This window comes from Caloenas nicobarica, chromosome 2, assembly GCF_036013445.1.
Source record: "Caloenas nicobarica isolate bCalNic1 chromosome 2, bCalNic1.hap1, whole genome shotgun sequence".
Classification (NCBI taxonomy): domain Eukaryota; kingdom Metazoa; phylum Chordata; class Aves; order Columbiformes; family Columbidae; genus Caloenas; species Caloenas nicobarica.
This window is the reverse complement of record NC_088246.1, coordinates 151565888-151586138: the sequence shown is the minus strand read 5'-3', so window position 1 is coordinate 151586138 and position 20251 is coordinate 151565888. Positions and strand designations below refer to the sequence as shown.

The following is a 20251-nucleotide window of genomic DNA, read 5'->3' as shown; positions in this document are numbered from 1 at the left end:
AGATGAAGAGGAATACATATGTACAGTGTAAGTCATTGGCAGACCTTGTAGCCTCCAAGCAAAAACATTTGGTCTGCTTTATTAACTAGTATCTTGTTTTTGTCTTTATACTTCCCTTAGATATTAAAGATCTCTGAGTATTATGAGAGACTCGCATTAATGTACTACAAAGCAATGGTTTCATCATAATTATATACATATAATTTATCATAATTGACAGAAATCCAAGCAAACTGGGGCAAACCACATAAGACTATTGATAGGAATGCTGAGCCAGGGTGACACGAGACAAACACAGTTAAATGAGCTCAGTTAGCCCTTTTTCACTTTAATTTTCTTCTCACCTAGTCTCCTCTCCACTGAATGAAAGAAATCACACCAATAAAATTAAAGTTCTGCCACAGAACAGGCATGTGATGCAAGGATGTTGCAAGTTACAGAGTCAGATCCAGTTAGGCCATTCTGAGACTCTCATTCAGCCATTATTCCCAGGCCCTCACACCAGTTCTGAGTGTGGTCTTCAGTGGTTTGAACATGCTGGATTCATACATACCGTTTGGGAATCTGTAGTGGCTGAAGATCACCTACGGGCAGCCCTTCTGGTGTGAAATATTTCAGTAATTCTTTAGCATCGAGCAATGTCAGCGACTCCCGTTGGCTATCTTTGTGACCCAGCAACTGGTCAGATGAATGTGCAAACATAGAAACTCTGAAAAAAAGGAAAAGAAAGACCAAAGATTTTTTTTTTTTCTTTTCAATGCAATAATCTTGTGGCATTAAAAAAAAAAAAAAAAAGAAATCACTGCTAGTCTGGAGCAATTAAATGTATTTCCAAAGTACAATGAACAAGGTTGCTCCTTGGGAACATTTACACAAATGTTCATGATAAACTATACTTGATGCAAATTCTCTACCATCCTACTGAAGTAATTTCTTCGAGATTTTATAGTTTAGTTTTGAAATACAACATGGAAAGAACATTATTCATCCCGTTTTTCCATTTATGGACCTGTAAGATCAAAAATTAATTCCTGTTACAAAAAAAGAGAGACACACAATATGCACCAAAGGAACCATAAAGTCACTACTGCATGCAACTGTCCACTTTTTTTTTTTTTAGTGTCCTCAATCAAGTATAACAAAGTTATCTCTTTTCTACTGTTAAGCAACATGCTGTACACTGATGCAGGATAAGCGTAAGATAACCAGTTCCAAATACTATGAAATAAACATTAACTGACTATGAAACACAAAGGTCTCTCAGGAAGCTTTTCAAAAGCTAATTAAAAGGAAGAACTTTATTTGTTATTATTATTAGTTTTTGTTTCTCAAACACCACCACCACTACTCAAGAGAAAGCAGAGATCTAATGTGAGAATTTCTGACATGCAGAACTCCAAACTAGGCCATGGCCAACTATGGTACTTGAAAGACAAAAATGAGATGGAAGTGAAAAAGGCAGTTGGACACCTGGCTCTGAAGGTCTATCAACAAAAATGCTAAGACCCAGCAAAGACCTTTAAGTCTTAAAAGTGTGAGCTAAACTGAAATCAAAAGGCTGTATTGATATAAAGGTCTACAGGTTTCACTTAAACAGCACTGAAGGAAAAACAAAACTAAATATAAATTTCAAACATAAAACCAATAGGATCTTCTACTTTAAAATTACATGAGACCTGATACTATGAGAGTACCATGAATCCTGACTGTTTAGGAAATATGAGGAGAAACATGCTGACAAAAACTGTTGTACTATCTTTATTATTTATGCTCCAGAGCATGTTGGGATTAAAAAAAAAAACAACCACCAAAAAGAAGCTTTCACATGTTTTTCTACTATGGCTTCTAATTTCCAGTAGTGCCATTTTGGTAATTAATTTTTGGAACTGTTTTACTTTTAGCTAACTTTCAGCTACATTTTGTCAATGAAAATCAAAACAATGCTACTTTAAATACCAAAAAAACCACACCTTTGGAAACTGACAGAAACTTTTAGCCTTAAGCAATGTTTCCTCTGAAAGATTATAGTTTACAAAATGGCTATCAACATACACAGTTCCTTGAGAGTGATGCTCAATGGCCACTACAAATAAAACCTCCAGTATTTGACCATTACCTCATTTTTTGTTTGCTTTTTTCAAAGTTTTCCAAATTCTGAAGAACGTGTCTTTCTGGCCATTCCAATGGATTTAGCTCCATTAAATCAGGTTCTGCAAGAAATATATGGTGGATAACCCTTAATAGAAGTAAACAATCTTTTTTTTTTAAAGAAATATAAATATGTACATATACTCCTTTGTGTACATATATATGTATACATATATACATTTTTATATATGTATACATATATATATGTATACATATATATGTATACTTTTATATATATGTATATATAAGTATATAAATATAAGGAAAATCTGCCTTGTGCTGTGATCAGAAATGTTTTCTGCATTTTTTTTGTCAAGGAAAAGAAAGGATATAGTTAATAAGAGGGTCATTCAGATTGCAAAAAAGCCTAGAAAGCGACTTTTTACTTTTCCTTCTATTTTGCCCTCTTTTGGTAAAAGATTGTCCTTCTTTTAGTAAAAAAAATGACAACAGGCATGAAAATAGGTCAAAAGAGAATAACCAGTGTAATTTCTAAATAATAATACTTACCAGAAGTCACAGTGCGTGACGCAGTTTTATTGGCAACTTTCTGTAGAACATCTTTAGAAAAACTACTGTTGCATTGGTCCAAAATACATTCTCTTGTAAGTTCTAACAAATTTTTAAACTCATCAGTAGAAATAACTGGAGGCTGCTTGGTCAATTCCTTTCTCTCTACAAAAGGAAGGAGGAAAAAAAAAAAAGAGAAGTTACTGCACCTGAGTAACAAAGAATAACTGGACCCTGCTAAAAACCAACCAAACAAAAAAAGCCTCACCCCAAAACAATAAAACAAGTAAGTGAACTGGACACTTGCTACTGTACCTTAAGCAAGGCACGGGTGGTTTGTTTCACAGACAAGTGAAAAACCTAGAAGTGGGAACAGCTGAAATCATATGTGAATCACCTTTTTAGAGTCCTGTGTATGTGCATTTTTGAGTATATTTGGGTTTGAATCCTCCAGAGACAAACACCTGGACTTGCTAAGCCTAGCTCCAGCCTACAGAGCCTCCTTCCCACCTATTTTTTACTGTCATACTGATGGTTTGTTCCAGTCTCTTTGGTCAGAATATCAAGGGTCAGGTTATTCTGATATGATTTAGGATGACTAGCAAATTCCAACTGCTCCTATTCAGTCTTCATCCTAACAGAAACAGGTCACCCACTCAAAACAAACTAAAAGAGGAGCTCTAAGGCAGCCCCAGGCTCGGGGTTCAAGTAGACAGGAATGTGAGAATGACGGCAAGTTGATGGGGGTGGGGAGTGGAAGACAAGACTATCAGTAGAAGTCTTATTTTCCTTAAGCTGGTTTTCCATTAAAGATAATACGCTTAAATTATCTACACAGTATGCCATTTTCAATAATCTAGACAATCGCTCAGAAGCATTTGTTGTTTTAATTGAGTCTCTTTGAGCAATGGACTTAGAAATAATCAGGACAGTCAAATATACTCCTCTGCAAAGTCATGAAAATTTACAGAGGATGACCTTTCAGTTATTATGAATGATTATCATGATAAATGTAACAAATCTCCAATGCATACTTCTTCTCTGCTGTTTAAGACTTTTGCAAGAAACGATAAAATAAAATAACCAAACAAAGAAAACATAAAACGGGATTCTTGTTTTTGTAGAAGGCACTTCCAGCAGTCGACTTTTTCGGGGGGGAAAAAACAACCAAAACACCCACACAGAGAAAAAGTTAATTACCACAGAATTATTCCAAAATTATGCTCAAACTTTCAGAGTATTAGTGTAACAAACACCAACCAACTTTAAGTTCAGCATTCCCTTTTCCTCAATATTTAAAAGTGATTATCCGACATACAATCATGGATATATTACAAAAAGTTTCTTTTTAAAGGTTCACTTTTTTCTTCACAAGGTGGCCAACTCACCTGTAAGGTCAGCTGTCACATTCAGTCAGAAATAAAGACCTTTTAAACACTGGTTTGAGTGCTCCCCCATTACTTACTGAGATACTCCTTCAAGGCAAACACTTGGAGACGAGATAGTTTCTTTTCTCTCTGTACAATCTCCTCTCCACAAAAATGTGGCAGAGACTTGATAAAATCAGCAATAGGAAAGCCTATACAGATTAGGAGAAATCTATTATTAAGATTTGCTGATATGACTTTGGAGACACCAAGTCATTACTTCTTAAAAGAAGACATGAACACAGTAGATGTACAAATTTCATATTCAAAGGAAATAACCAGGCTTTCAAAATATGGCTATTAAAAAAAAAAAAAAAAAAAAAATTACAATTGAATTAAGACACCGGGGGGTAACTTGGAATAGACGTCTGACCAGTATGCTTGAATTTCTGTACAAAAGCAATATAATGACAACACAATTAACATGACTGACATTTGAAGAAGGTAAAATGATCCTAAGTTTAATACCAGGAAAGAAAAGTTTTCTTACAATGTATGGTCAAGGACTTTCAGTCTTCTGATACCATACTAATGGGATTTTAATTAGGACAAATGGTAAGCAGTCAGTCGTAATGCACACGGATTTATTTTGATAATAAGGAAATTAGAGGATAAGACGTAGGTCACTGTGCTCTTTTTCTTTGTCAAGTGTTATTGAGAGCAACTACACGTTAGCAGAGTTATCTAGTATGTGTAGTTGTAACAGGATGACTACTCTAAGATACATGTCTACACGAATGCTCTTACCTAGAGGAGCAGTTGATCACCTGCTGGCCCATATCCTAACCATCCTGCAGTAATACGGACACCTGCCAAGTAACTGAAGACATGACCCTGAAATTCAACTTGCCTGTCGGACTTGTGGGTTTTATTTTAAATCCTCAGTGAAACAGAGTTGTCAACAGAGAATTGCCTAGATTTAGGCATGGGCTGGTCAGTCTTTATAACAACAATATATGCTTTTTAAAATTTAAGTTTTTGCAAATCTGATTTCCATTAATATTACCTGGATGGCCCTGTACATTAAAACATTTACAACTAATCACAGTTATGAAAAATGACTGGCAACTTTACGTAGTCGATTTAAAAAATATGGTGGTAGTAAATTCTGTGAATAAATAATTATTTATTTTTTTATTTTTTAATCAATTTGAAAAAATATTGCTAAAAGAATAGAGATCTTCATCAAAATGTAATGTTCCTCTTTGTTATCTCCCTTTTAACACAGACTGGAAAGAAGGGGCACATAAATTTTAGTAGCATTTGCCTGCATTCAGATACTTTCAAATAAAGAAGTAATAACTCTTACTTGACTCTGTTTCTTCTGCTTTTGTCTTTAGCTTTCCATTTACTGCAGCAAGAGTGGCAGTACCATTGATCTGGTTAGCTGAATGAATCAAGGTTGCTTTACATCCTCCAGAGCCGTTGCCTTGTAGCAAGAAATAATATCGGCAAGATTCTCCTTTCAGTTCAATTTCTGGAGCTTAAATAACATCAGAACATAACTATGAAATACCTTCAGGAAAGCAGCTTTTAAGTAAGCTATAATCCGCCATCAAAATTTTGTCACTTGCTGTCTTCTGTGAGAAATCGTACTAACATCTTTTTAGGACACACACTAACTACAGCTGGCATTTGCCCCTTAAAAAGCTGCATACTGAAGAGCATGTAAAATAAATGAGATACAGCAGCAAAGATAAGTGTGACTGCTCTCAGGTGAATGGAGGCATCCAGCATTTCCTGATGTTCTATATTTTCCTAGGAAGAGGCTGAAGTTCAGTCCAAGTGCACTGAAGAACCTCTGGAAATGCTGAAGCAAGAAGGGAAGCACGTAAGTGAAACACGCTGGATTTCCATCAGCAGAAGCAAACCTCTTTGCCCACAGACTGTACAATCACCTTAAAAAGATGTGTGGGAGCTGGATCTTAGCTGAGAGACAGGACATAGAAACGGTTTAAAGGAGATGCGCTGTTTCCTTAAAGCTTGCCATGATGTTATTATCAGTTTTCCTCTACAGCAAGTGTGCATAGCTGAACTCACATTCACCAAAACCTTTTGCATCAATGAAGATTACAATTGCTGACTTAATTTCACTAGAGAAAAAAACCGGCATCCCTAATGTACACAACCCTTCACCATATATATGTATATATACCTACACATATAGACATAACCACAACAAAATATACCGGTAGTCATCTTCCTTTCACCTACCAGTAATGACCTTGGGTTTCCGAGCTATATATTCCTTCCATTTCTTGGTACTCAGCTGGGCAGGCGATGGGATCACCACATTGCTTACATTACATGGCAATGTAAATAACGCTCCCACCTAAATAATGAGAGCAAATACAATACATGAAATATTACTGAAATCTATTTTACATTTCATTCTTGAAATACTGATCTGGCATTATTTCAAATGTACTTCAATTGAAGAAAAATATCTTTATTTAACACTTGTTTCAGTCGCATCCACTGAGATTTGATCTAGAAGCTGTAAAAACTGTGCTTATTTTTTGGTCCAGTTGAGAGATCATCAACTGCTGAATTTCTATTTTGTACATAAAAAGGTGTTTGTTACCTATTACGTAACACTTCCATAGAGTAGTATCCACAATGAAAAGAGAATTCGAAGATATAATTTTCAAAAATGCAAAGATATAATTGGCATCAGCAACTCTGCATTTCCTTGAAAAACATGTAATTTTTGTTCCCCTCCCTACCTATTATCCTTTCCAAATAAACAGATACTGGACTATGTTTATGTCTGTGCATAAATTTCAGGCCAATAAGTACTAATAGAAAAAATAAGTATTTGAATACTCAAGTAATAAAACAGTGCTTTTACAGCTATTAGAAAAGCCTACAACTGTACAATATTTCCAGTAGTAGACTGAAAAAATCCCTATAAAAAATCGTTATCTTGAAAACATACTCAATTCAACATGTGCAGACTCTAAAAAGTAGCCTGAGAATGTGTTTTAACTGTTTTGACTTTTTCTTTAAAAGAACTAGTAGAGATGCAAGCTCTTTGATTGTAAAAGATTTTTGACCAAATGTTCAGTATCCTCATGTAAAATGAAAATTACTTGGGATATTTACCAATATAAACCTATTCCAAAAGATTTTTTTTTTGGTACAGTATTAGAAAAAGGATTCCTTTCTTTTCTGGCTAAGCCTAATGGAGAATGGATTGGCAGGGGAGGAAAAAGTTACTAAAAACTTGAATAACAAGCTGAAGATGAAACATACAGCCTGATAATGGAAAACCATCTCCATAATAAAGAGAGAACATAAGTTATTCATTATAACTGTAACAGCATTTTCACATTGCAGGATCTGTTTTGACTGGCATAGATTTTATCAACACTAAAAAAACCTTTCCTAAATAAGCATATATCACCTTAAACATTCAGGAAAAACATCTTCAAACTAATATGGTGGCTATGAATAAACACACTGTCATTCCAAGGACGTGGTGGGGGGGGAAGTTGGCTTGTACATGTTTCAAGAACTCTTTTCTTATCCAAAATCAGAACATGCGCATGCAAAATAAAAAAGCTTACCACTTCTAACTAGCTAGATACATTTTGTAGGCTGCACACATGCTAAAAAAATAGCTGACTTATGACAGCACAGAAATTATCTGTCAAGATAGGATTAAAAATTACAAAATGTTATAGGAGACTGAAACTTAGCTAAGGTAAAAAGACCAACGTTCAGTGGGGTTACAAATTGTCAGGACCTGTATAGCGTGCACCTTTAAAAGGCAAATTTGCATCTGAACTAAATACTGAAGGAGCTTACACAGAGACTAGGTTTAAAAATATTATTCTTGCATCTTTTATGAGCAATATACGTATCTTCAGTTTTCTGATACATCTAAATGAAGTGTTTACCTTCCCAGAGAGAGAAGAAATCTGGTCCAAAAGCAGCGTAGATGTCTTCTTGATGCTCTTTCTTGACAGGCTCCTGCACAGAACAGTTTAAGGAACCTCATCTTCACAAAAAACCATATGCATGGGCCCCTCAGTTCAAGGACAGGGAACTGCTGGAGAGAGTCCAGCGCAGGGCCACAAAGATGATTAAGGGAGTGGAGCATCTCCCTTATGAGGAAAGGCTGAGGGACTGGGGCTCTTTAGCTTGAAGAAGAGGAGACTGAGGGCTGACATCACTAATGTTTATAAATACATAAAGGGTGGGTGTCACAAGGATGGAGCCAGGCTATTCTCGGTGACAATCAACAGTAAGACAAGGGGTAATGGGTTCAAGCTGGAACACAAGAGGTTCCACTTAAATTTGAGAAGAAACTTCTTCTCAGTGGGGGTGACGGAACACTGGAACAGGCTGCCCAGGGAGGTTGTGGAGTCTCCTTCTCTGGAGATATTCAAAACCCACCTGGGCCCCTTCCTGTGTAACCTCATCTGGGTGTTCCTGCTCTGGCAGGGGGATTGGACTAGATGATCTTCTGAGGTCCCTTCCAATCCCTAACATTCTGTGATATTTAAATAAAGACTGCAAGCGCCTAGTATTTGATACTCATAGTTTCAAAAGCAGTTAGGGTTCGAAAGGACCTTAAAGATCATCTAGTTCCAATCCCCCTGTCATGGGCAGGGACACCTTCAGCAAGACCAGGTTGCTCAAAGCCCCATCCAACCTGGCCTTGAACACTCCCAGGGATGGGGCATCTATAACTTCTCTGTGCAGCCGGTTCCGGTGCTTCACCACGCTCATGGTGAAGAGTTTCTTCCTTATATCTAAGCTAAATCTCTCCTCTTTCAGTGTAAAGCCATTATCCCTTGTCCTATCACTACATGCCCTTGTAAAAAGTCCCTCTCCAGCTTTCTTGGAGGTTCCCTTTAGGTACTGGAAGGCTGCTGTAAGGTCTTCCCAGAGCTTTCTCTTCTCCAGGCTGAACAACCCCAACTGTCTCAGCCTGTCCTCACAGGAGAGGTGCTCTGGCCTTCTGATCATATCTAAGGCCTCCTCTGGACTTGCTCCAACAGGTCCATGTCCTTCTTATGTTGGGGGCCCCAGAGCTGGATGCAGCACTGCAGGTGGGGTCTCATAAGAGCAGAGCAGAGGGCCAGAATCACCTCCCTCGACCTACTGGTTACGCTGCTTTTGATGCAGCCCAAGATACGGTTGGCTTTCTAGGATGCCAGAGCACACAGCCGGGTCATGTTGAGCTTCCTGTCAACCCACACCCCCAAGTCCTTCTCCTCAGGGCTGCTCTCAATCCATTCTCTGCCCAACCTGTATATTTGCTTGGAATTGCCCTGACCCAGGTGTAGGGCTTTGCACTTGGACTTGTTGAGCTTTATGAGGTTCGCATGGACCCACCTCTCAAGCCTGTCAAGGTCCCTCTGGATGACATCCCTTCCCTCCAGTGTGTCAACTGCACTGCTCAGCTTGGTGTCATTGGCAAACTTGCTGAGGGCGCCCTTGATCTCACTGTCCACGTCGCTGACAGAGATGTTAAACAGCACCGGTCCCAGTACCGACCCCCCAGGAATGCCGCTCATCACTGGTCTCCACTTGGACATCGAGTCCAGTACTATTTACTACTACATACATAACAATACATACATTGACAGTAGTGGTACTACTGCATACTCCAGTACCACAAAATACATGAAAATCACCTTTCCAGGCAAAAGTACTGTTGGAAATGTTATATGATGAAATACATCACTAATTAATATACATTCATGAATAGGGCTGTGGTTTTTTAAACTTACATAGCAGTAAGTATTTCTCTATTCTTTCCTCACAAATAGCTAACTCCCCAACAAAGCATATGTGCAATAAAATGAAAAATAGCTGGTTATTGTTAGGGTAATTTAAATTTCAATATTATAATATCCAGTTGTAAAGAATCACTATGACAATTTTGGCAGGCTAGAATGGAATGTGCCCTTGCCAATCTTCACGTATTGCTTGCATGGGTAGATCCTGATTGCTTGCTTTCTGCTATAGACCATGTCTGTTAGTTCGGATCCCTAAAAAAGGATACAGCTCGAATTCCAGATCTGATATAAAAAAGGAAGGTAGATCAGAGAGCACCAACAGCTGTAAAAATTCTAGTGCAGGACCATAGTAATGAAAAACCTGAAAAGAGACCAAATAAAAAAATCTGTAACACTATTTATGATGTTATCTCAGTGCAACTTTTTCAAGTGTTTTGCTGGAGGCACTTGCCTTACAAGTACTTTTGAAAAGAGGTATAGAGGACTATAAAGAGAAAAACATTTCACAATGCCATATTAAACATAATTATATAAAAAACAAGGAAAGTATTTAATTCTTTTAAATAAAACTTACTTTCTATAATGTCAACCACGTGCATCAAATGGGTTGTAACTCTTATCCAAATTCAAAGAAAAAAAAATCTACCAGGAACAGACAAATGAAATCAAACTGTACATATCTTAACAATGAAAATAATCATCTCTTGACTGATAAGTTTTCATGAACATCCATTTTTGCGTTTATCAACAAATATGATTCTGGAGTTCCCATCAAACATCTACTTCCAGTGGAGATCATGAAACAGCAACAGTAATTTAAATAAAAAACAATGAACTTTTAAAATTAAGTAGAAAAAGTTAGATAAATATAGAATTTAGAATTCATAAATAACATATTTTGAGTACTAAGATCGAACAAAGTCTCAATTTCTATTTGTGCTTGGTAGGACATTCCTAAGAAGAAACATGAAATTTTAAGGACCTGTTTTGAGAACACACATGAACAAAAGAAGTATTCTTCAATCTTATGCAATCATTACTTCTAATGTTTCATTTCCAATTCTGACTAAGGTTTCCCCAATTACAAATCTTCTCAGGAAAGTAAAAGACATGAATTCTAGTGGCTCAAAGAAAGATCAAGAATAATACTTGCCTCTGGTAAAGCATCAGTATTCTTTGATTGTCGCTCTTTTTTAACAGCAAAGCAAGAACTTAAATGTGAAGTGCTGAATGTCTTTGCTGAAGTGCTCTTCATAGAAAATTCTGGAAACCTAACTTCTGATCCAAACTGGAAAAAAAAAAGACGACAAGAAACGTGTCAAAAGAAAGAAAAAAATCGTTTATCTTCAGCGAGTTACATGTAGTATTATTTTAAACTATTAGGGTTATATTTCTTTCCAGCAGATCTGTAAAACTAGGTAAAAATATTAGACTTGGGTATAGACTACTATATCCAGAACTTTAACACTGAAAATGTCTTTCACAATCACAAAGCTATCAGTCTTTTCAGAAACATTAGGCGTGTGCTTGCAACAATGACCTACGGAGTTACATGATAATGATTTATGATAGATCCAGAACAATCTAATTTTGAACAAGAAGTTCTAAGGCAAATACTTCAGTAGAGAACACCTGGATTTCTGAAATTCAAATCTCAATGCCTTGATCTCATTTCTTCTTTCATCATGCTAAAACCCAAGTTGTTCCCTCACCCACTCAGATATGTTGGACATTACTTCTTGGAATTACATTGTCAAAACTGAATTGGGCTTAAAACATAAAATGCACTGTACAATACATACTTTAAATGACATACATAGATGCACTTAAAAAAATAACCATAGCTTAAAAACTTTATTTTACCTTTCTTTCCCAGATCTGAATCTTTCCTCTCCAGAGTTCTTTTAAATCAATAATATTCGTGACATTATCTGAAGATACTAAGTCTGCTGACAGATAGTCTGCAATCTTTTGCCAGCTACTGTAAGAATACGGAAGAATGAATCTTACTGAATTTACTAATACAAATCAACACGGAGTGTAATTTACCTGTTAACTCTTAACACTGAAATAGTCTTGTGTATGTTAAGGCAGACATAGATAGCTTTATGTTTCACAAAGTACAAGATATTATAGAATTGCTGGTGCAGGCTCTGTAAACAAAGTTGTTTGTATCTTCCATGCACATGATAACAAAGAACTTTGTCAGCCATCACGTAAGAGCGGCCATGGGCAGCTGCAGGCACACCACAATATGGCTGGGTGCAAGAAGCTGAAGCAAAGTGAAGGAACCACCACTGCCCATCAAGATGGTTTGAAGGTAGCCTTGGAAGTAGAGCTATGACTGCAGATTACACAAATTCAACACCACCAGCCAGTATCTGTGGGTCCTACTGGCAGTCTGTCTTCTAAGAGAAATTAGCACCATCAACAGAACAGGAAGAATAAGCGAGAGAACTTTCATCAGAGAAAAGGTATGCCCAAATGCCTCACTCCACAGAAGAGACAGCAGAAAAATTTATTCAGTCAAAAGCTGGCTGCACAGAAGGATATCAATGAGCACCGAGATCAAGTGCTCACGGAAGTCACTGCAGTAAGTTTATCATCCTCCATATACTTTAGGAAGTACTACATGGTAGATATACTGCTTATTCTATACAAGAACTAAGTATTCAGCTTTTAAATTTTAAACAGTTTTATTAACTTAGGATTAAGCTTAACCACACATTCTATGAAGCAAAGGACAAATTGAGCACTTTTTTTTCCTCCCTTAAATGTAATACCACAGGTAATATAAAGTTTTACTTAAGCTAGCAGAGTTATGTATTAATTTAAAAAAACTGGAAAACTGCAATCAATACAAGTTATTATGTAGCATAGTAAATCTTTGAAACGTGATATACACACAAACCACTAGTGATGGAAGGGAAAGAGAAAATATTTACCTTCCGCTCTCACAGATAGAGGAACTTCAGAGGGCTCACTTTTTTGTCTGCCACTCTGATTAGGGCACGTATTAACAATAAATCAGCATGAGAAATTCCTCCCCTCAAACAATAATAGAAGACAAACCTATGTATTTTCAAAGTATACATATAAAGTACTCAAGATGCTGTTTTCATTTTAAAACACTGACATAAACTAACATAAAACAAGAGTAACCTTGTTTATAGACCTAAAATAAATGGCATACCCTTTAGAGTCATTTGCTGCGATAGTAATTTGCGCAGAGTGCCATTCTCTCAGGTGTTTCAGGGCACCGATAACAGGTAAGCAGTCTTTTAACTTGGGTCCATGTCCTTCAGCAGCCTGCACTATTACATCAACCATTGCTCTGCCTGTAAGAACACTTACATGTTACTCGAAGTGCCATTATCCAGTAAATGACTCTGATATTAAAAGATACAAAAGTACTCATTATCACTGACTGGCCTGACAAAAAGATCAACTTCAAGTAACTTCAGCAAGATTTAAAACACTTCTTATGCATTTTTAGCTCATCCCTTGCTGCTTCTCTTAACACAAAGTATTTTGCCATTTGCTCAGTTACAACAGCTCTATACCTTTCTCCTCTCTCGCTCAGCTCTGTATTCGACAATGAGAGTTGTCTCCAGCACAACCATGCTATGTCATTTTCTTCCTTTTAACACCTCTAAACTGTCATTTCTCATTCTTTCCACATTCAGTTCTTTTGCTATCCTAACTCAACTACTGCAACATTATGAAACCCTAAGATAGAAAGTGATATGCATCTCCAGTTTATAAAACCTGAATCCAATAGTTTTGATATATGCTCCTTCAGAGCTTCTTGGCTCCTGCTCAAAGCAATCAGCTGGAAAATCAGATGTAAGACTGATGTCAACTCCTTCCATTTTTTTTCATAAAAACTTCCTATGGCTGCATGTTGACTTTTGTATTGCTTACTGTTTATCACTACTTCAGTGCCATTTCAGACAGAAAAATTATACAAATAGCTACCTTAATCTCAACTGAAATACAGCCTTCCAAAGAAACAAGCAGCAAAGTACTCCATAAGCTCATTTGCAAGGCCAATTGTGCTTAAGTTCCTTAAACTATTTGCAAGCATACAAGTTAATTCAACTAACAGACTGACATCCTCAGAGTTTTTCCATTTGACTATGATTTTACCAGCTCAGTTTTTAAAGTAATAACATGATAAACTTGAGAAGATATTGACCTTTTAAGAGAGGTTACCTGGGGCAGGCAGTTTATCAGCTAACTGATGCAGACTTTCTGCAGCTTCATCATAAATACTGAAAATGAAGAGCAACATGGTTGGAAACAAAAAAGTAATTAAGAAACAAAAAGTTACAACTAATGAATACTACCTGATGTAAGTATCATATCTTTTAAATTCTACACAACCAACCTAGGCAATGAGATATTTATGTCTCTGTATACTGAGACAGAAGCAGGCTAAATGAGTTCAAAACGATCCGCAATAAAACTGGAAGTAGGATTTGAGACAGTCAACTTTCTCTTAGCAAAAAACTGATTTTTGTATATGTAACTGTTAGCTCTCAGGAAATTTTTCAGTTATTCTATAAAGATCATCCATAGCTAAAAAAATTAAGCTATGTTAAATGAAATAGAATTGTTTTAAGTAGTAGTAAGGGACTGTTCATAGTTGCTTTGGTAATAACTTGTTAAATTTTCTCGATTCCTTTGGGTTATTAGCGTTAAATATCAGATCACTATACTTTCAATGAAAATAATAACATGCATACTCAGTCATAGACAGTGACTCTCTACTGTTATTGTCTTCTTCCTCAAAGTTCTGTATGGCTCCCAGGCATTCTTCACTATTTGTTTGGAGAGAGTCTTCATTTTTCTGTGTTTCAAAATGTATTTCCTCCCAGTCAGAACTGCAGAACTAACGAAGCAAAAAGAAATTTGAACACCACAGTTTTAACTTGCACTAGAGACTGGCAGAGTTGAGAAACTTACATTCTCTCTTACCTGATAATAACCACATATAACATGACTTGCAAAATACCATTTCTTTACACCTGGAATGCCAGCCACAGAACATGCTGAAAGGAGATGAAGCAATTATTTACATTAATCAATCCGCTACAATCTATACTTATTATAATGAACATCATTGTTGAAATACTATACAAGTCATTTAATGTGCCACAATGACTTAAGTTCTACTTTACTTTAGCATCATAATTCAGGTTTAAACATACTAAGGTGCAGGTAAGCGTGTAGGCAAATGTCTAACTATTAATGATCTGCTAATAAGTAAGAAAGTTTTTGACCTCCTCTCCATTCTGGTCGATATTGTTCTCCATTTGCAGAAGTTGTATGATACCGAAACTAAATCACAACTTTCATAAATAGGTTTAATGCAGTTCACAAAATGAGATACTCTCTCAACACTTCTATGCAATAAAAAGCACAGAAGCTGAAAACAGCCTACCATTCCCATCTTCATTAATTTTAACAGCTTAGAGTGGTTCCCTCACATGAATCACGGTTAGATGATAGCTAAGAAAACGAGGTGCAACTTAACACCTTAACACTAGATATCCAAAACATGTAAAGATCTAAGAAAGTATTTGTTTACAAAATGACCCCTCCCAAAACATAAAGGTACTAAAGTAGATCTTCAGAAGTCTATTTTAAGATGATAAAATGATGTAATACATATTAATGGATTAGGGTTCTGAATTGCTACCCAACAAATATTGCTTTCATTAAAAATATTAGAAGACATCATAGAAGTAATGAAAATATCAAACTGCCCACTGACATGAGAAACAAGCCGTTTTCTGCTCTTACTTGCTGTTAAGCCGCACTGAAATTTGTCGGTCTTTCAAAATTCTTGTCTAAACCTATTTAATCATCTCCTAACAGCTCAGCTGCTGACGTGACATCAGTTTTCCACAGAACCAGCAGCAGCAGGAGCAGTCCTGCCCGCAGGTTTAGCCACACCACAGAACTTGGGTTTCCTTAACTTTCTGACTCGTTTCACCTAGACCACAACATGTGCCTAGGCCAATTCCTTGGCAATATTTGCCTTTACCTTCCCGTACATTTCTATACTTACCTGGGAATGTGCTCACATCTGTGTTTATAGGTGAGTTACAGCGTTCTTTCAGAAACTGATGAATGTTTGCAGCAGTCCCAGCTGGGGAAAAAGAAAAAAAAAAGGTTTTCTTCAATCCACTAATTACAGAAGTCTTGCTTTCTTACAAATACAGTATAAAGTTACTTTAATATTAGCAGTTTGGTGGTTTGCACTAGATGACCTTTAAAGGTTCCTTCCAACACAAATTGCTCTATGATTCTATGTATTTCAAAAAAAAAAAAAAAGTCAACTACAAATTTGAAGAAGTGTAAAGAAACAAATTTTCTAAAATTCTCGTTAAAGTAGTGGCGATCTCAGGAACGCTCTAAGGAGTTATATAGCAGTGTAGCACTAAAACACAAACCCCCCGAGTTTATGAAGGTTTAAGGCATTAAATTAAAAAAAAAAAAAAAAAAAAAAAAAAAAGAGGAGGGGGGAGGTTTAACGAGGTAAGGACCCAGAAAAGCCCGCAAGGGTGCAGGTCCCAGACCAGCGGCCGTAAAGAAAATCCTCCCTAAGGGCGCCCGGCTGGGCCCCGGGCCCCCACACGCGCGGCCTCCACGGCCCGGCCCGGCCCGGCCCGTTCCCCCGCGGCCGTACCTGCCCCGGGCCCGCCCGCCGCTGCCCCCGGGCCCCTGCGCTGCCCCCAGCTCAGCAGCAGGACGTAGCGATCCATGGCCGGGCGGGGACGGAGCCGCCGCCGCTCCGAACAGCCCGCGCTGCCGCCTTCGCACCGCCCCTGCCGGGGCAGCGCTTCCGCTTCCCGCCGGTGCGGCGGCCAAGGGGCTCCGCTTCGCTTCCCTTCCCTTCCGCTCAGCGGCGGCGGGAGGGCGGCCATGGCCAGTTACACTAAGGCGGCCCAGGTGAGCGCGGCGCTCTCCCCCCGGAGCGGCCGCTGCTTCCGAGGCGCGGCGGCCGCCATGGCGGGGAGAGCGGCCGTGAGGGAGCGGGCGGGCGCCGGGCCGGGGGAGCACCAGGGCCCGGGGAGCCGGGGTGGCGGGCGGACTTGTGATGGAGCGGCCGTGTTCGCCCTGAGGGGCCCGCTGGCGGTGTGACTGCCTGACTGACTGACGACTGACTGACTGACGACTGACTGACTGACGACTGACTGACTGACGACTGACTGACTGACTGACTGTGAGGGACAAGGTACCAGCTGCAGGCGGCTCAGGCTGTTCGTGTTCACAAAGCTGCGTCTGGGGGAGTTGTGCCCCGTTCACTGAGAGGGAAAGAGATGTTGGGCATTAAATGGCCTGGTTTTCCAGGTCAGTTAGCAGGCATGGAAGCTTGTAGCAAGAGGTATTCGTTTTTGAAACAAAGTCCTCGGAGCTGGTAACCTTTCAGTGCTGTTACCACCACATACATTGGAAGCGCGTACAGCAGTGGACGTATCACAGTGTGGAGCAGCATTCTCCACCCATTTAAAGATTATTTAGAGGAGATATTGTTGAATATTCACATTTTTTGTAGTATTTTGGAGTGTAAAAAAAAGTTGATCTGATTAGAGAAGCCAGATTCATGTATGGCAGCGTGTTCTTTACTATGTTAAGTACCACCTCTCTCTCTCTCTTTAGCAATGGGCTACCTTTGCTAGAGCCTGGTATCTGCTCGATGCGAAGATGCAGCCACCAGGAAAAATAGCAGCTGTGACTGCCATGAGGCTTGAAGGCAGGCATAAACCTATTTATCACGCACTAAGTGAGTATTGCAGTAGATAAAAGTAAATTTTCTTTCCATCACTTGTATTTTTCTTCTGATTTCAGTTTTAAAATCAAGCCTGATACATGAAGTTACATTTTGCAGTTGTTTGTAAATTATAAATGTCTTAGTTTTCCATCTCATCTTTTTCCTTCATACCCCTCTACAACCTTTTTTGTTGTCTTTACCAATTCATATAAAGCTTGTTATGAATACATCATTTATTTTTAGTAGCCAAATCACAGTAGGTTGTGCTTCCATTATTAAAAAAACCCCTTTGAAATGTATTTTGTTGCATTGATTTTAAATGTAAAGACTTAATTCACAGTTCATGTAATGAAATACTGATGTGATTCTTGATTAGATTTTCTGAATGCCACCCTTCAGCAGCTGTACAATGCAATAGGGTCTTGGAGTGGTTCTTCATTCTGGATAAGGTGCAGAGAAATCTTGTCTTCATGAGGCTACAGGCCCAATCTGAAACACGGGAGGTTCCTTCTGAACATCAGGAAGCATTTTTTTACTGTGAGGGGGACTGGAAGTGGTTGCCGAGGAGGCTGTAGAGTCTCCATCCTTGGAGATATTTAAAAGCGACTCCTGACTGAACAGGAGCTTTGGACAACATGACTTCCAGAGGTCCCTTTCAACCTCAGATATTCTGTGATGATGAGGCTGGAACCTGTCTGATTCCTAAATGGGAGACATAATCGCTGTTGAATGATATTTTCTTAAATGAAAAAAAAGAAAATCATTTTGCTTTTCTGCAAATTGGAAGATGTAGCAGTAAAGATGTATCTGTGATCTCGATTGTTATTTGTAATACCGTAGTGCCTGTCTTGCAGTGATAAGCATTTTATAGGTAATAAAAAGATGATCTCTTTTGTCGATGGTACAATGTTTCCTGTAATACTCATGCCATTTTTTCAGGAGACGTTACCGAAACATAAAGGAAACATTAAGATTTGTTCATACATGTAAAGTGTACATACTAAAATTATACTTGATCTGTTTTTTCATAACAGAAGGTAGTATTTGTAGTGTTCTGAAGGTGTTTTAAATGCCAGAGTTCTGCTGTTGCAAATTGTGTGTTATCCACAAGATGTCACTGCAGACTAAGTCTGTCTGAAAAATAAAGCCAATACTGAGAGGAAATGTTTTTGATTGTCCTATGGGAAAGATCTTTGATACTTTTATGTCCGTGAAGTTATAAAATCCCAGAAAGTAATTTCAAGGATAACTTTATTTGGTCTGAAGTGTTCTATAAATCACTACACAATGCATTACACCTGAGATGACATTGATAGGGGTTACTACTACTGAGACATTTGATACTCACTAAGAGACCAAAGTATGCATGAATTTGTGGTTGGTGTACTCAGCACTTCTTTTTTTTTTTTCTGAACTAACAAGAAGTATTTTAGTGTCTGTAAGATAACAGTTCCTTAGACAGAATAACACTGTGGGGATTTTTTGTTTTGTTTTAAATGTGGTATCCCAATACCCTTCCATAAAATCATTATTTATTTATTGTGTATCTGGAGCTGAATTTAAGCTGTGGTTAGGGATGGAAGTAAGTTTGATTTCATGTATATTTATTTTCTCTTTTAGGTATAATCTTTCATTATTCTCTGGAGTCTCATATTTTTAGATGCTGTCAGACCATATGCCTTAAATAATGGGATACAACGTTGTTTAGGAATTTAAAATCTGCATTTTTAGGTTTCTTCTGCACCTCCCCTTCTCTCTACCTGTATCCCCTTGCATCCTATCCCTGTGAGCAGCTTTACAATGCAGAACCAAAAATAGTGGGCCAGATGTCTAAAAAACTGGGTGATCTGCTTCTTTTTGTTGGGTCGTTGTCACGAGGGAGTAACTTAGGGTTCTGCTTACTGCAGAACAATGTTTAGATTTCTTAAAGAGAAGTACGACTTAAAAGAGTTCGGTGGTGGGTTCACTCTAGTATTTACTGCATGGGGGAAATATGCCAAGCTGAACGCTGCTGACCTTCTCTCCAGGTGCCTGTACCCGTTCACAAAGCAAACTTTCAGGATTCTTCCCTCCCTGATAACCGTTCACTCTGAGGACTGTGTCTTGGAGTTCCAGAGACAAACTTTCAGGCGAGACCTGTATCTGTTGCAGTGCAAACTGTCAGGATTCTTCTCTCCCTGATAACCATTCACTCCAGAGTCTGTATTTAGAGCTCTGAAGGCAAACTTTCAGGCGAGGCCTGATAACCGTGTGCAGAGCAGACTTTCAGGAGACAAAATTTTCAGAAAATAAAAAATTTAGTTGAGTAGAATAGCAGAAGGGCTGGCTCGAGCTGGGTACCTGCACAGAGGTCGCGCTGACCACAGGAAACTACAAACTTTTATATCTTTACAGACCACTCATACCATGATTTAGTCCAATAGCAATATTTCACTTTGGGGTCTTCTTGCTTCTCATGGGATCTTTTTTGCTGATTCCATATGAGCCTTTGTTTTGTTCAGCTGTAGACATGGTTTATCGTCTGTAGCCTTGCAGATACTGTTTTGTCTGAATAAATCCTTTCTTTTCAGGGAAGTGCGAAATAGGCCTTATCTTATAAGTGTTCAGTGTGGTTTGTAGTTGCTTTTGGT

The 20251-nt window shown here is 38.2% G+C and overlaps 2 protein-coding genes across 2 annotated transcripts in view; one reads left to right on the top strand and one right to left on the bottom strand.

Moving 5' to 3' along the window:
* Positions 1-16611, bottom strand: part of MTBP (MDM2 binding protein) — a 30875-nt gene extending 14264 nt beyond the window's left edge. Inside the window, exons 1-16 of the mRNA XM_065628838.1 lie at positions 16536-16611; positions 15915-15995; positions 14819-14892; positions 14587-14732; positions 14054-14112; positions 13032-13176; positions 11702-11819; positions 10992-11126; positions 10105-10199; positions 7988-8060; positions 6300-6417; positions 5395-5568; positions 4124-4237; positions 2722-2823; positions 2117-2291; positions 554-709 (exon numbers count right to left, since the gene is read on the bottom strand). Of these exons, the coding sequence (XP_065484910.1) occupies positions 554-709; positions 2117-2291; positions 2722-2823; positions 4124-4237; positions 5395-5568; positions 6300-6417; positions 7988-8060; positions 10105-10199; positions 10992-11126; positions 11702-11819; positions 13032-13176; positions 14054-14112; positions 14587-14732; positions 14819-14892; positions 15915-15995; positions 16536-16611 (1841 nt within the window). The remainder of the gene's footprint in view (positions 1-553; positions 710-2116; positions 2292-2721; positions 2824-4123; positions 4238-5394; positions 5569-6299; positions 6418-7987; positions 8061-10104; positions 10200-10991; positions 11127-11701; positions 11820-13031; positions 13177-14053; positions 14113-14586; positions 14733-14818; positions 14893-15914; positions 15996-16535) is intronic.
* Positions 16612-16687: 76 nt separating this feature from the next.
* Positions 16688-20251, top strand: part of MRPL13 (mitochondrial ribosomal protein L13) — a 37150-nt gene continuing 33586 nt past the window's right edge. Inside the window, exons 1-2 of the mRNA XM_065628836.1 lie at positions 16688-16798; positions 17510-17633. Of these exons, the coding sequence (XP_065484908.1) occupies positions 16772-16798; positions 17510-17633 (151 nt within the window). The 5' untranslated portion in view covers positions 16688-16771. The remainder of the gene's footprint in view (positions 16799-17509; positions 17634-20251) is intronic.